This window comes from Acanthisitta chloris, unplaced genomic scaffold, assembly GCF_000695815.1.
Source record: "Acanthisitta chloris isolate BGI_N310 unplaced genomic scaffold, ASM69581v1 scaffold4382, whole genome shotgun sequence".
Classification (NCBI taxonomy): domain Eukaryota; kingdom Metazoa; phylum Chordata; class Aves; order Passeriformes; family Acanthisittidae; genus Acanthisitta; species Acanthisitta chloris.
Genome location: NW_008662063.1, coordinates 117,523 through 131,372, shown reverse-complemented (window position 1 = coordinate 131,372; position 13,850 = coordinate 117,523). Strand labels below are relative to the sequence as shown.

Genomic DNA, 13,850 nt, shown 5'->3' with positions numbered 1-13,850 from the left:
CTTCAAGTATGTCACACTGAGCTCTTGGAGCAAACATTTGGTAACTCACTCTCTGAGGAAAATTATAATGTGGAAATTAGACACACTTGAGTTCATGAATAATGTATATCTAATTTCATCTACAGTGTTTCATAGCATAGTGTTGGCTCTCTGTCATAATCTGCTATGACCACTCCTTCGGAGGGTTGCAGATATGTTTATTTTTAGTGCTGTACATGTGCCAATGTTAGGAAAGATTGATTTGTGATGGAAACATTAAGCACACCAAACAAATCTTTTTAATGCCTCTCAATGTGGTAGTTGATACTTTTATGCCTCGTTTCCTCTTTTGTGCCTTCCAGCATGGGGGTAAACCACCCCTAAAGTTGTGGTAAGAGTGTGACAGGTGTATACTATTCCATCAGTAGAAGGCTTGTTTTGGTATTTAGCTGAGAAGCATTAAGGAAGGAAACTGGAAATATTTTTATTATGTTTACTAGGGTCTTTTTTGCTCTGCAAGAGGCAAGGTAGTTTCGAAAGACTTGGAAAGGAACTGAGTTTTCCATTTTAACTCCGAGCCCAGTTTAGGTAGGTCCTTGCCTGGGACATTGAGAAACGAGGCACAAAATAACGAAATTGGGAACACAAGTGTGAGAGAACTGCAGTGTTTGATACGGCACCATGTCACTGGTGGTGGCTGCCTTGAAGTGCAGTGTGTGTACAGAAGGTGAGGCTTAGACCCAGAGGGAAGAGCAGGGGTTGTAAAAGCCTGTTCCATGACTGACAGTGCTGTGTCCTTCTCTCTTGACTTTGCCAGTGACAAGAGGCAGAGGTTACCATGGAAACACCAATAGAGGTTTCATCATTAATGAATACTGATACGGAGAAAGTGCTGCAGAGATAGATAAACCTAATGTAGGTTATAGCCCTTGTTGTCAGCTGTGATGCTTGGAAGAATCTGAAGCTGGCAATGAAAGTTTTTAACACAACTAGTGTCATTTGGTTAATAATGTGGAGATTACAGGTGGGTTTGGGGGGGCTTTGTTTTTCCAAAGAAGTGCTTGTGGTAGCTTTCAGAAACTGTTGGGCTCCTTTTCCAGAATGTAGGTGACTAATGAAAGGTGTTTGGAGCAGACCTGATCCAGTAGGTGTTCCTCTTGCCTTGGAGCTTTCAGAGCTTTGTAGTCTTCATTAGCCAAGGAAGGATCTTTGAGCCACAGGTGCTGCATTTGTACTGCCAGGGATGAATGAGGGGGTGACTGAATAAATAAGGAAAGTGTTTTAACCATGAAGAATTAACTACTATTCAGTGTTGTAGGAGAGGAACTATAAAGGGTTTGGTGTTGAGATTATACAAACTTCTGATGACGTTATATGGAAGTTGTATGTCAGCAAATGACTGAATTTCATCAGCCTTAGCATCCCACCATGTATTTTCCATTTTCTGTGAGCCTACTCAAGTCAAGAAACATTAAGTTAGTGGATGTTTGCCTTGGGTCACTTTGGTGGGGTTTGAAATGACCGCGTTTCATATGTGAACTGTCCTTGTCAGAGAAAAGGTGTCTAATGTTTCTGGTTTTTGAATCAAAAAAATGTTGGTGTCCATTTGCACACCTGACTACTCTTCCCTGTAAGGCAAATAAAATTTCTTTAAAGATGTGAGTTTTCAGGAACATGTCTATGGTTCATAAAAAACGTATGATATAACCCAATCATGTGGATTTATTCCAGGACAAATTGCAGTACAAGGATACCAAGTGAAATACTGGCAACATAAAAACAACAAAACAAATACAGTATTTGAACAAGTGTGTTAAAAACTAGATTTAGTGTATTAGCTTAGTGTGTTAACACCTCTTTTATCTAGTATATTAATTTTTGCCTGTATTAGCAAAAACAAATGTGTAAAGCTCTTGGGTTACAATGAATAAAAAGACAATAATAATAATAATAAAATAAGGTGATATGTAAGTATTGAGTCTGTAAGGTATCCAGTAGTGCAGATTTTGTACTACTTGTAGTATCAGTGTTTTTCTGCATGTTGCATGGTAGCAGCATGTCTTTTATTTTAGAAGTTTTGACTTTGGCACAGATTTCTCACAGGGTTGTTTTTTTTTTCACACACAATATAGGACTGTTAAACTGTAAATATAGTTGAGATCTTGTTTTCTTTCAAAATATGCAATGGAGATATAATTTAGCCCTTAGATGTATCAATTGGGAATTTTTCTGTCAAGTAAAGCTTAAGTTGGTGCAGAGAGAACCTATTCAAATTCTTGTTTTTCATTTGAAAGACACTAAAAAAACCCCAACCATTTTGGATTTAAGGTTGCCAAAAATATTTGTACCACATGTATTGACAAAAGACAACATCTTGTGAGAACTGTGGAAGGTTGTAAACTGTGGGCAGGCATAGGGGAAAAGATGCAACAGAATTTCTTACTAATTTCTGATACTACACTCACACTGCTGGTGCCTTCTGGCAGTGCCAACATTGGATATTTAAGGTGGGCACACATTGGGCACGTGTTTGTTCTTGGCCTCTTATTGCTGGTGCCACTCCCGTTTCCTACATGTTGAGGTATCTGTCTGCCCACACTGGGATAGGTTTTTTACACTGAAAGCAACAAAGTGGTAATTAAGCTGATGCCATTGTTAGTGATTGTTTTGACATATTCAGAGAAGAGGCAAAAGGAGTAATTAACACAATGGGTACTTGATATGGAGGATGCTGCTTAAATTGTAATTCTTATTTAAAAACCAAGTAGTTGTATAGGTCTAGAATTTTATTAATCATTTTTCCCAGCCTGTGGGAACTTGTGATCTGTGATATTCACAAATACTTTTCCAGTTTAAGATAGCCATATTCTCATCAAAAGGGATTGGAATTGTTTTAAGACTAGTTCTGTTTCTATAAAAAGCTTTGTTTTCAAATCTTACTTGTTAGTAATGCTCATTAATAAAACCCATTAAGTTTCAGAGTGTGTGATGAAAGTGGGAGATAAATGGATTATTTTGAAATGGCTGGAGGAAAACATATGATAGTCAAGTCTAGTTTTGATTTTAGCTTTCTCTTACAGTGGGAGACTGAAGATACTGTCAGATTAAACACCCGGCTCTCTTTAAAATACTCCAAATATTGCCATCCATGTAATTGTATGACAGGCTGGAAGTTCTTGAACATCTAAATGATGTTTTCCCTTGTTTGCTTCTTGCAGTGAATAATAATAGGCTGCCTTTTTTTTTTTTCCAGATAACCTTTTTCATGCTGCTGTCTGCAGTGTGTGTAATGCTGAACTTGGCTGGGTCCATTCTCTCCTGTCAGAACGCTCAGCTGGTAAAGTCCCTGGAAGGATGTCAGTTGGTGAGTAATGAAAAACAAGTCTCTTACAAAGAGTGAGGATTTAATTTTTTATTTGCTAGGGTTTTATACACATATTCCTATCATTTCCAAACCAGTATGTATTTAGTAGAGCAACCTATAGAGATGAAAAGTCACTTGGGGAAAAGCTGGAGAGTTAAAATGCTAACATATTTACGGTGTTTGTCACCTCAAAAAGTAAATTTTAATATTAGGAGGACTTGCTTTTTAGTGTCAAGGTACAAACTGTGCTTCAACAGAATAGCTGGAATACAGCCACATTGGAGCAATGTAGTGGTTACCATTTGATGTCAGCAGGATCAGGGTGTCATCCAGTGGCTCTTTGGACAGGCACTGTATGTCACAGGTGCACTGATAGTAAATGTAAATGTATGCTACTTATGTTAAATACTATACAGAATATTACAAGTGATCATGATGTGCCATGCTCTAAATCATTCAAAGGTACAGTTTACCTTTCTGTGTTTACTGCAGGAAAAAAGTGTACGTATGCATTTAACATAGTTTCTGACTTCAACTTACAAGGATGTCTACAGAAGTAAACTCATGACTGTAATCTTTGATTTAAAGCAGATAATAAAACAATTATCCCCCCCCCTCCAAATTCAGGAAACAAATGACAGTTGTAAGATTGACAAATGAGTTTGAGAATGTTTATAGATATGCATCAGTGTCCTTTTTGGTATAATCTGTCTGTCAGAGGACCAGTCAGTGTTTAAGCTGTGTGTGTATGCACTCAGAGGATTCATTAAGGATTACAAAGATGTGCACATATGCATCCCACGACACTGATTTGAATGGTAAAGAGAGAAGACATTTTCGTCTCTAATGCCAACAGATGATTCCACAAAATGCTTGTGCACCTCTTCAGTCATGGTTTGCCTCCTTTGTTCCAAGGGGTTTTCGCAGTAAAACCTTCCAGGCTTCCATTTGCATAGGATATTTTTAATAAACTGAAGTTCAAATAGTCTAAAATGTTGCAGCAAATATTTTGATAGGTACATGGCAGATGCAGAACACCACTGAGTGTGACCTGTCACATGCCTTCCCCTTGTTTAGTCTGTTCTTAAGCCTGTGTTCTGTTTTCCTGTCACTCACCCTGTTCCAGAGGGGGGTTGTGCAGCTCCATCAGTTGGGTGGGTTGGAGAAGCTCAGGTATTCTGCTCAGAATTGTTGTAAGAATTCTGCCAAGAACATTCTGCAGACATTTCTGCAATATTGGTGATTTCCAGGTGTGATTGGAGTAAGGTCTTTATAGAACCTGATGAATAGACCTAGACAGCTGATTCAGTGCAAAACCAGCAGTGAGCCAGAGAGAGGAAGGGAGGGTTTTCCCTATAAAATGTGTGATTTGGCCAACTTTAGCAAAAGTTCCTGGCTGTCATTTTGATGGGGCATTGGAGTTGTGCTGCAGAGCTGGAAGAATCAAGTAGTGGAACCTGGAAGTGTTAGAAGATTTGTGCTGCACGTTGGAGAACTATGGAGGAACAGTTTTTATGTTGTGGGGTTTGTTGTTTTGTTGGGGATTTTTTTCATTAAATAAAGAAGTATTTTTTAGTAGAAGGTCTTGTAAGTGAGTTTTACTAATTTGATTTGGGATCCTTGCTTTGATACTAGGACTATTTAGGAGTTATTTTGAGGGACTGTGTATCAGAAGTTCCCATAAAGACATACCAAAAGGCTCTGTGTCTGCATAGAAGAAAGAATTAATAGCCTCTCCAAATGAATGCTTTCCTAATTGCATAGTGTGACTATATAACCATATTTTATGGCCTATGTTATACCATTTTCTAACACAGTGTTCTGACCTGAAGTGTCATAATGAATATCTTAGGCTCATACCTAGACATCATACTCTGCTGGTTGATGTTCCATGTGCTTAGCCAATGTCTCTTGCCACTTCTCTCATATAGAGTGATATCAAAGGGAAGAGTCTCTATGTCTTAACAGCCTGTTTTAAGCATGTATGGAATGTTATTCCTCAGATGGCTCACTTAGTGTTGTAGGTCTGGGCAGTTCTGCACTATGTGGCTGTGTGTGCCTTATCAAATCTAAATCCTTTGATTGCCTGCTAGGATACAAATGTTTAGAGCCATTGCAGACATGCAGTTTGAGATGGAGTTAACATCCCAGATATCTGTACCAGGAATTGTTCAAGCACAGTATAGTACAAAAGTCAAATTCAAAATAAATTCTGTCTTAGTTGTGGTATTTCTCAAACTCATTCATGTTGACTGTATGGCTTTAAAAGTGATAATCATATCTACTGTATTGTGGAGTTTAAATTCAGCAGTGTTTCAAATGTCAGTTATTTGAAGAAAAAGGATGAGACACAATGGTCTTATTTTGCTTTAAACACTGGGGATTTACTGTGGATTTCATGATATATATTTTCATGTGAGTATGAGGAATGTGCTCACCATATGTTAGCATTTTGAATGTGTAATTTGTGATGTTAGTATTTGTGCTCTTTATCCTGCAGCTTAGCAACATACAATGCTGAGGAACACAAAAATGCCAGTAGCTTTAATGGCTTGTTATGAAAAATTAATTAGAATTTTTATCCCATGATTAGCTGTAGATCCTGAAGCCAAAACCTCGAGACACTACTTTAAGTCAGTGAGAGTAGGATGTGTACAGAGCAGCTACAAACTCAAGCTGTTCATTAATGTCTTTGTGAGAAATACTTCTGTATAGGAATTTCCTTTTCAAATAATTGATCTCTAAAAATTGTGCTTAACATATATGGGCAGAGCAATTAATGTATTTAAATTTATATTCTATTCCTGCAGAAGATATGTTTTATTTCCTCATCTTTATTTGTCTTTATTGAACCTGTCTTGTCAGTTACTCGTTTAACAAGAAATGCTCTAGTTGTAATCAAATTTACAGCTGGTTATTATTCAGAGAAGTGTAGTGATAGTGTCCATCTCCATATAGAAAGATTACTTACAGATTTATTTTTTTTTGTTTGTACAGCTGAAATTGACCAGTGGTTATAGCAACCTATAAAAGAAGACTTTTTTTCCCCTGAACTATCTTTAGCTGGAATAGACAATGCAAGAAAAAGCAGAGCAAGTGCAGGTTCACACAGAGGTGAATGGCACAGCCTAGCTCCAGAACTGAGGGATTTTGTGTTCTGTGCTTTGCTGTAGCACATTCAGATCTGTGCATATTGAAAAACAACCTTTAAAATTCCAGGAATAAATACATATATTTTTTGCTGTTGTTTTTACTCACCTGTCAATACCTTGACAGAATTAGATGAATTGATACAGATGAAAAAAGTGACATCAGGCCTGTGAGTGTGTATATGTATTTCCAGTAAATTGGAGGGTCCTTTCCTTGTTTGATCCTCTGCTACATAGAAGTAAGATGTTAATGGGTTTTATCACTTTTGAAGTGACAGTACTGCTTTTTGGCAAGACATAATAAACTTAAAAGACAATTTATGCATATAGGCAGCTCAGGCTGATGTTTGAAATCTTAAATATGGTTTGGATGAGAGTGTACTTTGCAACTGTCATAAATATGAAAGTACACAAACTCTGCTGTGATTACTGCCTGTGCTTGCTAGCATGAGCAAGAATCACTAAGTGGAACACAAATATGTACAGAATGGTGGGGGTATGTGCAGGGGATGAAGTGAATGGTTTTTTATTCTTGAGCTCTGCCAGCCATAAAGAGATTTAAACACACACAGTTTTGGAAGCAGTGCTGATATAATTGTGTCTGAGGTTGGCAAACACCAGCCCAGCAGCTGGAAGGAGTAATTCCACCTCCTTCTCCCTGTACCAGTGCAGCCTAGTTGTTAGTGCTGCTGTCTCCATTTATAAAGCTACACAGCAAATGTCATTTGAGGTCTGATCTGGAATAAAAATAAGCCAGTTCTCCCTCCTCCCCCCATCCCCAAAAGAAAAAAAAAGTCAGTTTTGACACTGTTTAGGTCTCAGAATAGCTGTATGAACTCTTGGTCCTGTCTGCACAAGTGTGAGACAGCAGTGGGATGGGGATGAGCATTCTGGAGCACAAGGGCTCCTAAGTACTTTCAGCTGCAGTATTGTTGAGAACATGAATGCAGTGACACTTTGAGCCTTTGTCCTGCTCCCTGTTACAAAAACACGACTTAGCAAAGGTGTCACTTCACGAACATTTGAAGGAAAAGGTGCACAATAGGGCAAATTGTTAAAAACTCTCCAAAGAAAGTATGCTTCCAGTCTGGTTGTCAATCTTAGGTGGTTCTGAATATGCTGTGATGTCAGTACAAGGTTATGGAACAACCTTCAGCCTGCTTTGAGAATCTCTCAGAGATGGGGATTCTTGACCAGGCCTTTTCAACCTTATTTCCTTGACACCTGTTCATTACATGTGATAAAAATAGGTCTGTGATCTGTACTTGATGCCAGAAATGTCAAATGCACACAGCCATGAGTCAGTGACTGTCTTTCACTGAACAGGGGCAGCATGAATGAGAATAGATGGTCTTGCAGTAGATAGCTTTGTCTGAAGTCCATTTCCCTCGTTATAAAAACTTGTTAGCAGCTGAAGCCTGTATTGATTTGCTGTGTGCCTGGTGCTAGTACTGCAGGTGTGCCTGGGGTAGCCTTCTGGCTCCTGAACTTTGCACAGCACTAAACTCAAAGTGTAAGTTTTGAACTTCCTTGGGAGCATTTATCCAACAGCTGAACCATGTCTGGAGAGGTTGGAGAGCAAGACCTCCCCAGTGACATTGAGTGGTTTGATTTTACATTGACTTAAAGACCTGAGGTAATCTGGTCATAAACCATGTAGTTGGGTTTTGTTCACATTTTTCACTTCTCAAGAAAGTATTAAGATTACAGGAATTGAAGGAAAAACACCACCCCAGCCTGAAATAGTTAAAGCAGCTTTGTGAATTAAATTGTATGCTAATTAAAAACAAAACCCACAACAGTTATGGGGTGTACAAACGATATTTTTTCTTGCTCTTATTTGCAGTGTCTATGGCATAGGGCATGAGCAGTCTCTGTGAGTTGCCATAGACAATTATTTCCAGTGCTGCCTTTGAGAATATGGTAAATGGTATAATTTACATACCCAGGGGTTTTTTCTAGCCTTTTACAAATTACACTGGCCAGAGGGCAATCTGGAGTCTCAGGAATTGAGCCCCCTGAGACAGCATCCTGGCGTGAGCTTTCATCACAGTACATGGCAAAGCATTCATTCATCTGCACCTCATCTGGAAAAGTTTGCTATGGTTTTTTAATTGACTCTTATTTTTCCTCTTCCATCTGGTGTCCTGGTCACCAGCATATAAGCAGAGAGTACTAGATAAGCCTGAGAGACGTTATACTAAAAAATACATACATTTGAATACATAACGTTTAAGATCATATGAACAATTTAAACATTCTTTGAGGGCTTAAGCAGCAAGAAAATATTCTGTTGAAATGATTCTATGTATAAGGCCATGCAAGAATACTCTACAAGGAATGCTGTGTTCTGTCTTTGTTCAGGCAATTGACAACATCCTAGGGAGGATTTGAATTAAAAAGAGGAAATGCATGGTTGCATTAGGAATTTTTTTGTGGATTTGTGTCCGGAAATGTAAAATTTTTTTTAGTGTAAAAGAGTAAGTAACGTGGTGATTCAGATCTCTCACCACACAGCCACTCTGCTTCCATCTTTACTTGAAGAAATGCAGGACTGATTATGCCTGAGTGGTATATTCAATATTTTATTTTCATATGGAAAGCCATGCAGCTTTCCCATGAGCATTGTTCTTGCTACTGATTATTGGAGTGTAGAATCCTGGGATCTGGTATTTTTAAACTCGTTGTTTAAGCAACTCCCATGTGATACTAATAACTTCTCTCTAAAATAACTGAGATTGGATTGCAGCTAGTGACCTGGGGAAGTGTAAGGTATTATATCCCACTGTTAGCCTTTTAAATGACCTGCAAAAAATGGGAATGGCAAAAGCGTAGAAATACCCAACTGAGAAAATGAAAATCCATGACAGTTCATATTAACAGGCTGAGCAGACATGTACAGTTACATTTTGGCTTATAAAAGTTCTTGGTGAAAGGAAGCAGAAAAAACCCCATTGCTGTGGTGTTTGGGTTCGGGTTTTTGTTGTTTATTTGTTTGAGGTTTTTTAATGAGGAAATCAGAATCTGTGTATTATACTCATTGAGCTGAATGGAATTATTTTAGAATCACTCCTAAATATCTTAGCTTTAATTTAGTTTTTGAGAATTATCAGAGTTCAGTATCCTTAGCAAGGCATGCCTTAATGCCCTGTTTGAATGCATAATGCTTTTTGATATGTAAAACCATCGAATGCTTATTGTATGCAAGACAAACTGAACATAGAAAAAAGAGAGCAAACTTTTCCTGCAGTTCAAATATGTGAGTTGACGAACATAGAAAAAAGAGAGCAAACTTTTTCTGCAGTACAAATATGTGAGTTGACATGTACCTCTTACTTCCTCATCATTTTCTTCATGCTGTGTTCTCTTTGCTCAAGTATATGTCATGGTTTCTTTTGTACTCAATTTCCATGTATGTGTAAAGATAAGTTACATTTGTGATCATGACTCCTTCAGGTATTTTCTGACCTTTTTCTGTTATTTTTTGGTTTTCCCCGTTGGGTATGATTTTATGTTTATCCAGTTGAGTTACTGTGTTTCTGTCAGCCCCTGGAAAACCATTTTTTTCAAAAGAAGGTGTAAACAGTAGCACTTTGATATTGTATCCTCTGTATTTTATCTGGGTTTCTAGCTTACATTAACCATTGGAAGACATTCTGCTCCAAGGGTTCTGCACAGAGATATTAATTTTGCCATTAGTAGTCATTACTGTAAGTGTAAATTCAACTTTTGGGAAGTGGTTTTCCCTTGATTTTTACTTTTTCTGACCTTCTTTTTCTTTTTTTCCACAGATTAAATTCGACAGTGATGGTGTCTGTGTGTGCTGTGAAATGCAGCATCAAACATCAGGCTGCAGTAACCTGGGAGAAACGCTCAAACTGAACCCTCTGCAGGAGTGCAATGCAGTGAGACTAACACTCAAGGTGTGTTAGGAGAGAACTAACAGTTTGTTTCAGTTTTAACTTAGCAAGACAGAACAGCATGATGAAAGGAATAGCAGCTGCTGTTCTCTGTGTTCATGCACTCTTACGTGTTAAAAAACTTATCTTCATCCAACAGAATGTAGTGCTGCTGTGAATGGAAATGATTTCATACACTATCTGCATTTGTAATAGGTAACTGTTTTGTTACTTAGAAGTTAATACTGGTTATGAGTGATGCTGGAAGCATCTTGATGCTGCAAGAACAGGTATCTTTCACATTGCTGTTCTAGAGCCCAAGGTGGCACTGTTTGTTGATGTTATGGCAGACTGCAAAGAAACACAAAGTGCTGCAGAATGAGGAAATATTTCATGATGTGCTGCTGACATAGAAGTAGAAGGACATTACTTCGGGAGAGAATAGTGAATGTTCTTTCTGGATCATGCTGGAAACATTATAGACTGCTCTGTAATATTATAATAACTTTAAATCTTGTAGCATTTTGTGTTCCACCTACCCAGACAAAAAAATGAGAGCAAATATTTCCAGTAATGTATGAGTGAGTTAGTTTAGTGTAATTGTCCACGTCGTTGCTTCACTTCATTGACAGCAAACTGGCAGGACATGGTGTTATGTTGTTTTGAAGAACAGCAAGTAATCCATGAAAGAACTGGTCAGATAAAGGAACTCTAGCCTGAGAGGCAGATACTGCTTCATTCTAGGCTTAATTTAATGATCAACAGAACTAACTTTGCATGTCTCTCAGTTTTGAAGTATGTATATTAATAAAATTAGTAGAATATAATGGAGTAGAGAAATTCAATGTGAGAAGGATCTTAGGGATTTAGACTGTAGGGTGAGGCCTGAACATGTACAGCTAGATTGATATTTGAAGACATATCTCAAAGTTGAGAATAGTTAGAAATGCTGCAATAGGTATGTAGTAAGTATCTGAATGTTCTTCAGCTTTGTTGAGGAAAAGGAAAAAAAATAAAAGCTACCACCAAGAAATAAGGATCAGATAGAAGCTAATATATTTTTTGTGGCCTTAAAATGGAGTGAGAGCTCTGCCTTAGGTTTTAATGAGGATGATGAAGGAGGTGGAGCAAAAACCTACTGGGTTGCAGGAACTGAGTAAGTGGAAAAGAAGCATAACTTGGTATTGCTGGTCAAAAAATAGTAAACTGCTACTGAGAATACCAAATCCAGGGCTGTGTTCCATCATGCAGCCTCAGTGAAACGTGTCATGAGAAGGTAACTTCTCAGAAGGACATTCTTCAAAGTATGACAGATGCAGAAACGTGAACCTGTCATTCAGGAAGAGCTGAGTTGCTGATTCTATAAACAGAAAGATTGAGGGAGCATATGGTTGTTTGCTGTAAATATGTCAGTAAGGTAAACTTTAATGAGAGAGAAAATAACTGTTTATCTTTGAGGACATGGTCAGCATATGAAGTGAGCAGAAGTGACATATGCTGAAAATCAGGGTAAGGTTTCTAACCAATGCAGCAATCAGAGCACAGGCACAAAGTATAATTTCTTTTAAAATAAAACTCAGTCAGTTATAAATGGAATTGACATATCTGTTTATGCTAGCAGAGAACAGATTTAAGTACAGGAGCTCCCATGTCTATAGTCTGAGTCCAGTTTTAATTAAGTGTGTTTAGAACTTTTCATCTAAGACAGTGTAGTTAGGAAAATAAGTTTTTCAGAAAGATTCTGATATCTTTTATTCTGTTTTAATTCTACATTTGCTTTCTGTCTTGCTTAGAGAGCTCTGTATTCCTGGCTGTAAAATAAAAAAACTGCACTCTACTAGCCCATAAGAAAAAAGTTATATCTCATTAGGTAAACATCTGATAGTGATAAGGCTCACCCTTTTCAACTGCAATTAACAACTACAATGTGATTTTAAGGGAACAGATGTTTTAGTGCCAAAAGCTCAATTGTGTTCACTGTTTGGGGAGCCACAGGGAGAGAAAATGCAGAGTACCAGAGGTAAGATTATACACCTTTATGTATAACATTATGTAGGTTTCATGCTCGTTCTGTTTATGGACAGTGGGGTAAAAAGCTCATGTTTCCACTAAGTCATCTGTGTTTCTTTGGTGATAGCAGCTGTGGGAGCTGCACTGTGAACAGAACAATTGTGCACGTATCGCCTGTCTGATCTTGTGCCAGTCAGTCAAACGAGACAAGGGAAAACAGCAGTGGCTACTGGTCTTGTGTATGCTAAATTGTGCTGGGATCGTGCCTTGCTTGATGTTGAGTGGGGCTTTTTATAGTTGCTTTGAAAAAATCTCTAGAAGTGTATTTTATTTGAACCATCTTTTCGTGCTCCTTTGTAAATTAATCTTCCTTCTTTCTCCCTTTCAAACCCTGACTAAACTATTCAAACGTTTTAATGGCGACACAGGAATTACCACTGCAGTATGTATGGTCACACTTATTTACACATGTAGATATGAGTATTGATTGCAAATGCTGACTGATCTGTGCGATGAGTGCTAATTTCTGTGATTATCTGAATAGAGGGACGTCAGCACAAAATCACACATTACAGTAAAATGAACAAAAGTACTTTGCCATTTCACTGTTGTAAGGGTTGGGGACACAATCCATTTCAAGGATGGTGAATTGGTGGGGTTAAGGGTTTTATTTACAAGATGTTATACTTCTAGTCTTGACTGCACACCTCCAGCAAAAAGAACACAGTTGCCTGATGTGCTGAACTACCACGAAGATCTTCAGGCGCCCAAGTCTGATCTATCTGCCCTGTTTTAGAATGGAAGGACTTTCTGGTTACTGTTTTTCACCAGAAGATGCATTTTCTACAGTTTCCTGTATCAATAGATCTCAAACAGCCCCTGAAAATAAGGTTCCTTGCTTTTCTCTTAAATTTGCTGCATGTCTTACCTGAAAGACTTCACCTACTAAAAATTGGATAAAGCTCAGCGTAGAAAAAGTAATTTTCTATCAAAATTTTAAATGCTGGACTTTTTTCCCTTTCCTGTACAGGTAACTGGAAATATTCCCTGTGCTCAGTGTATTTTACTGCACCACATGCCATCAAAAATAGAAAATATTCCCTGTGCTCAGTGTATTTTATTGCACCACATGCCATCAAAAATAGAGCAGTTCAGGGTGAGTCTGAATAGTTGAGCTGCTTTTCCTTCCTCATAAGTTGTTTTGTTCCTAGCTTGGGCAATGAGTGAATATTGCAGAATCATAGAATTTTAGGGGTTGGGATGGACTTTACAGTCCCTCTCCAGCTCCCTTGTAGCCCCTTCAGATACTGAAAAGTTGCTCTGAGGTCTCCATACAGCCTTCTCTTCTCCAGGCTGAACAGCCCCAACTCCTTCAGTCTGTCTTTAGGGGAGGTATGCTCCAGTGCTCTTAGCAACTTAGTGGCCTCCTCTGCACTTGCTCCACACGTT

At 38.2% G+C, this 13,850-nt stretch overlaps 1 protein-coding gene across 1 annotated transcript in view; it reads left to right on the top strand.

The window, feature by feature from the left end:
• Nucleotides 1–13,850, top strand: part of FAM189A1 (family with sequence similarity 189, member A1) — a 57,206-nt gene that overhangs the window by 12,800 nt on the left and 30,556 nt on the right. The window contains exons 2-3 of the mRNA XM_009070459.1: nt 3,233–3,343; nt 10,284–10,415. Coding sequence (XP_009068707.1) covers nt 3,245–3,343; nt 10,284–10,415 — 231 coding nt within the window. The 5' untranslated portion in view covers nt 3,233–3,244. The remainder of the gene's footprint in view (nt 1–3,232; nt 3,344–10,283; nt 10,416–13,850) is intronic.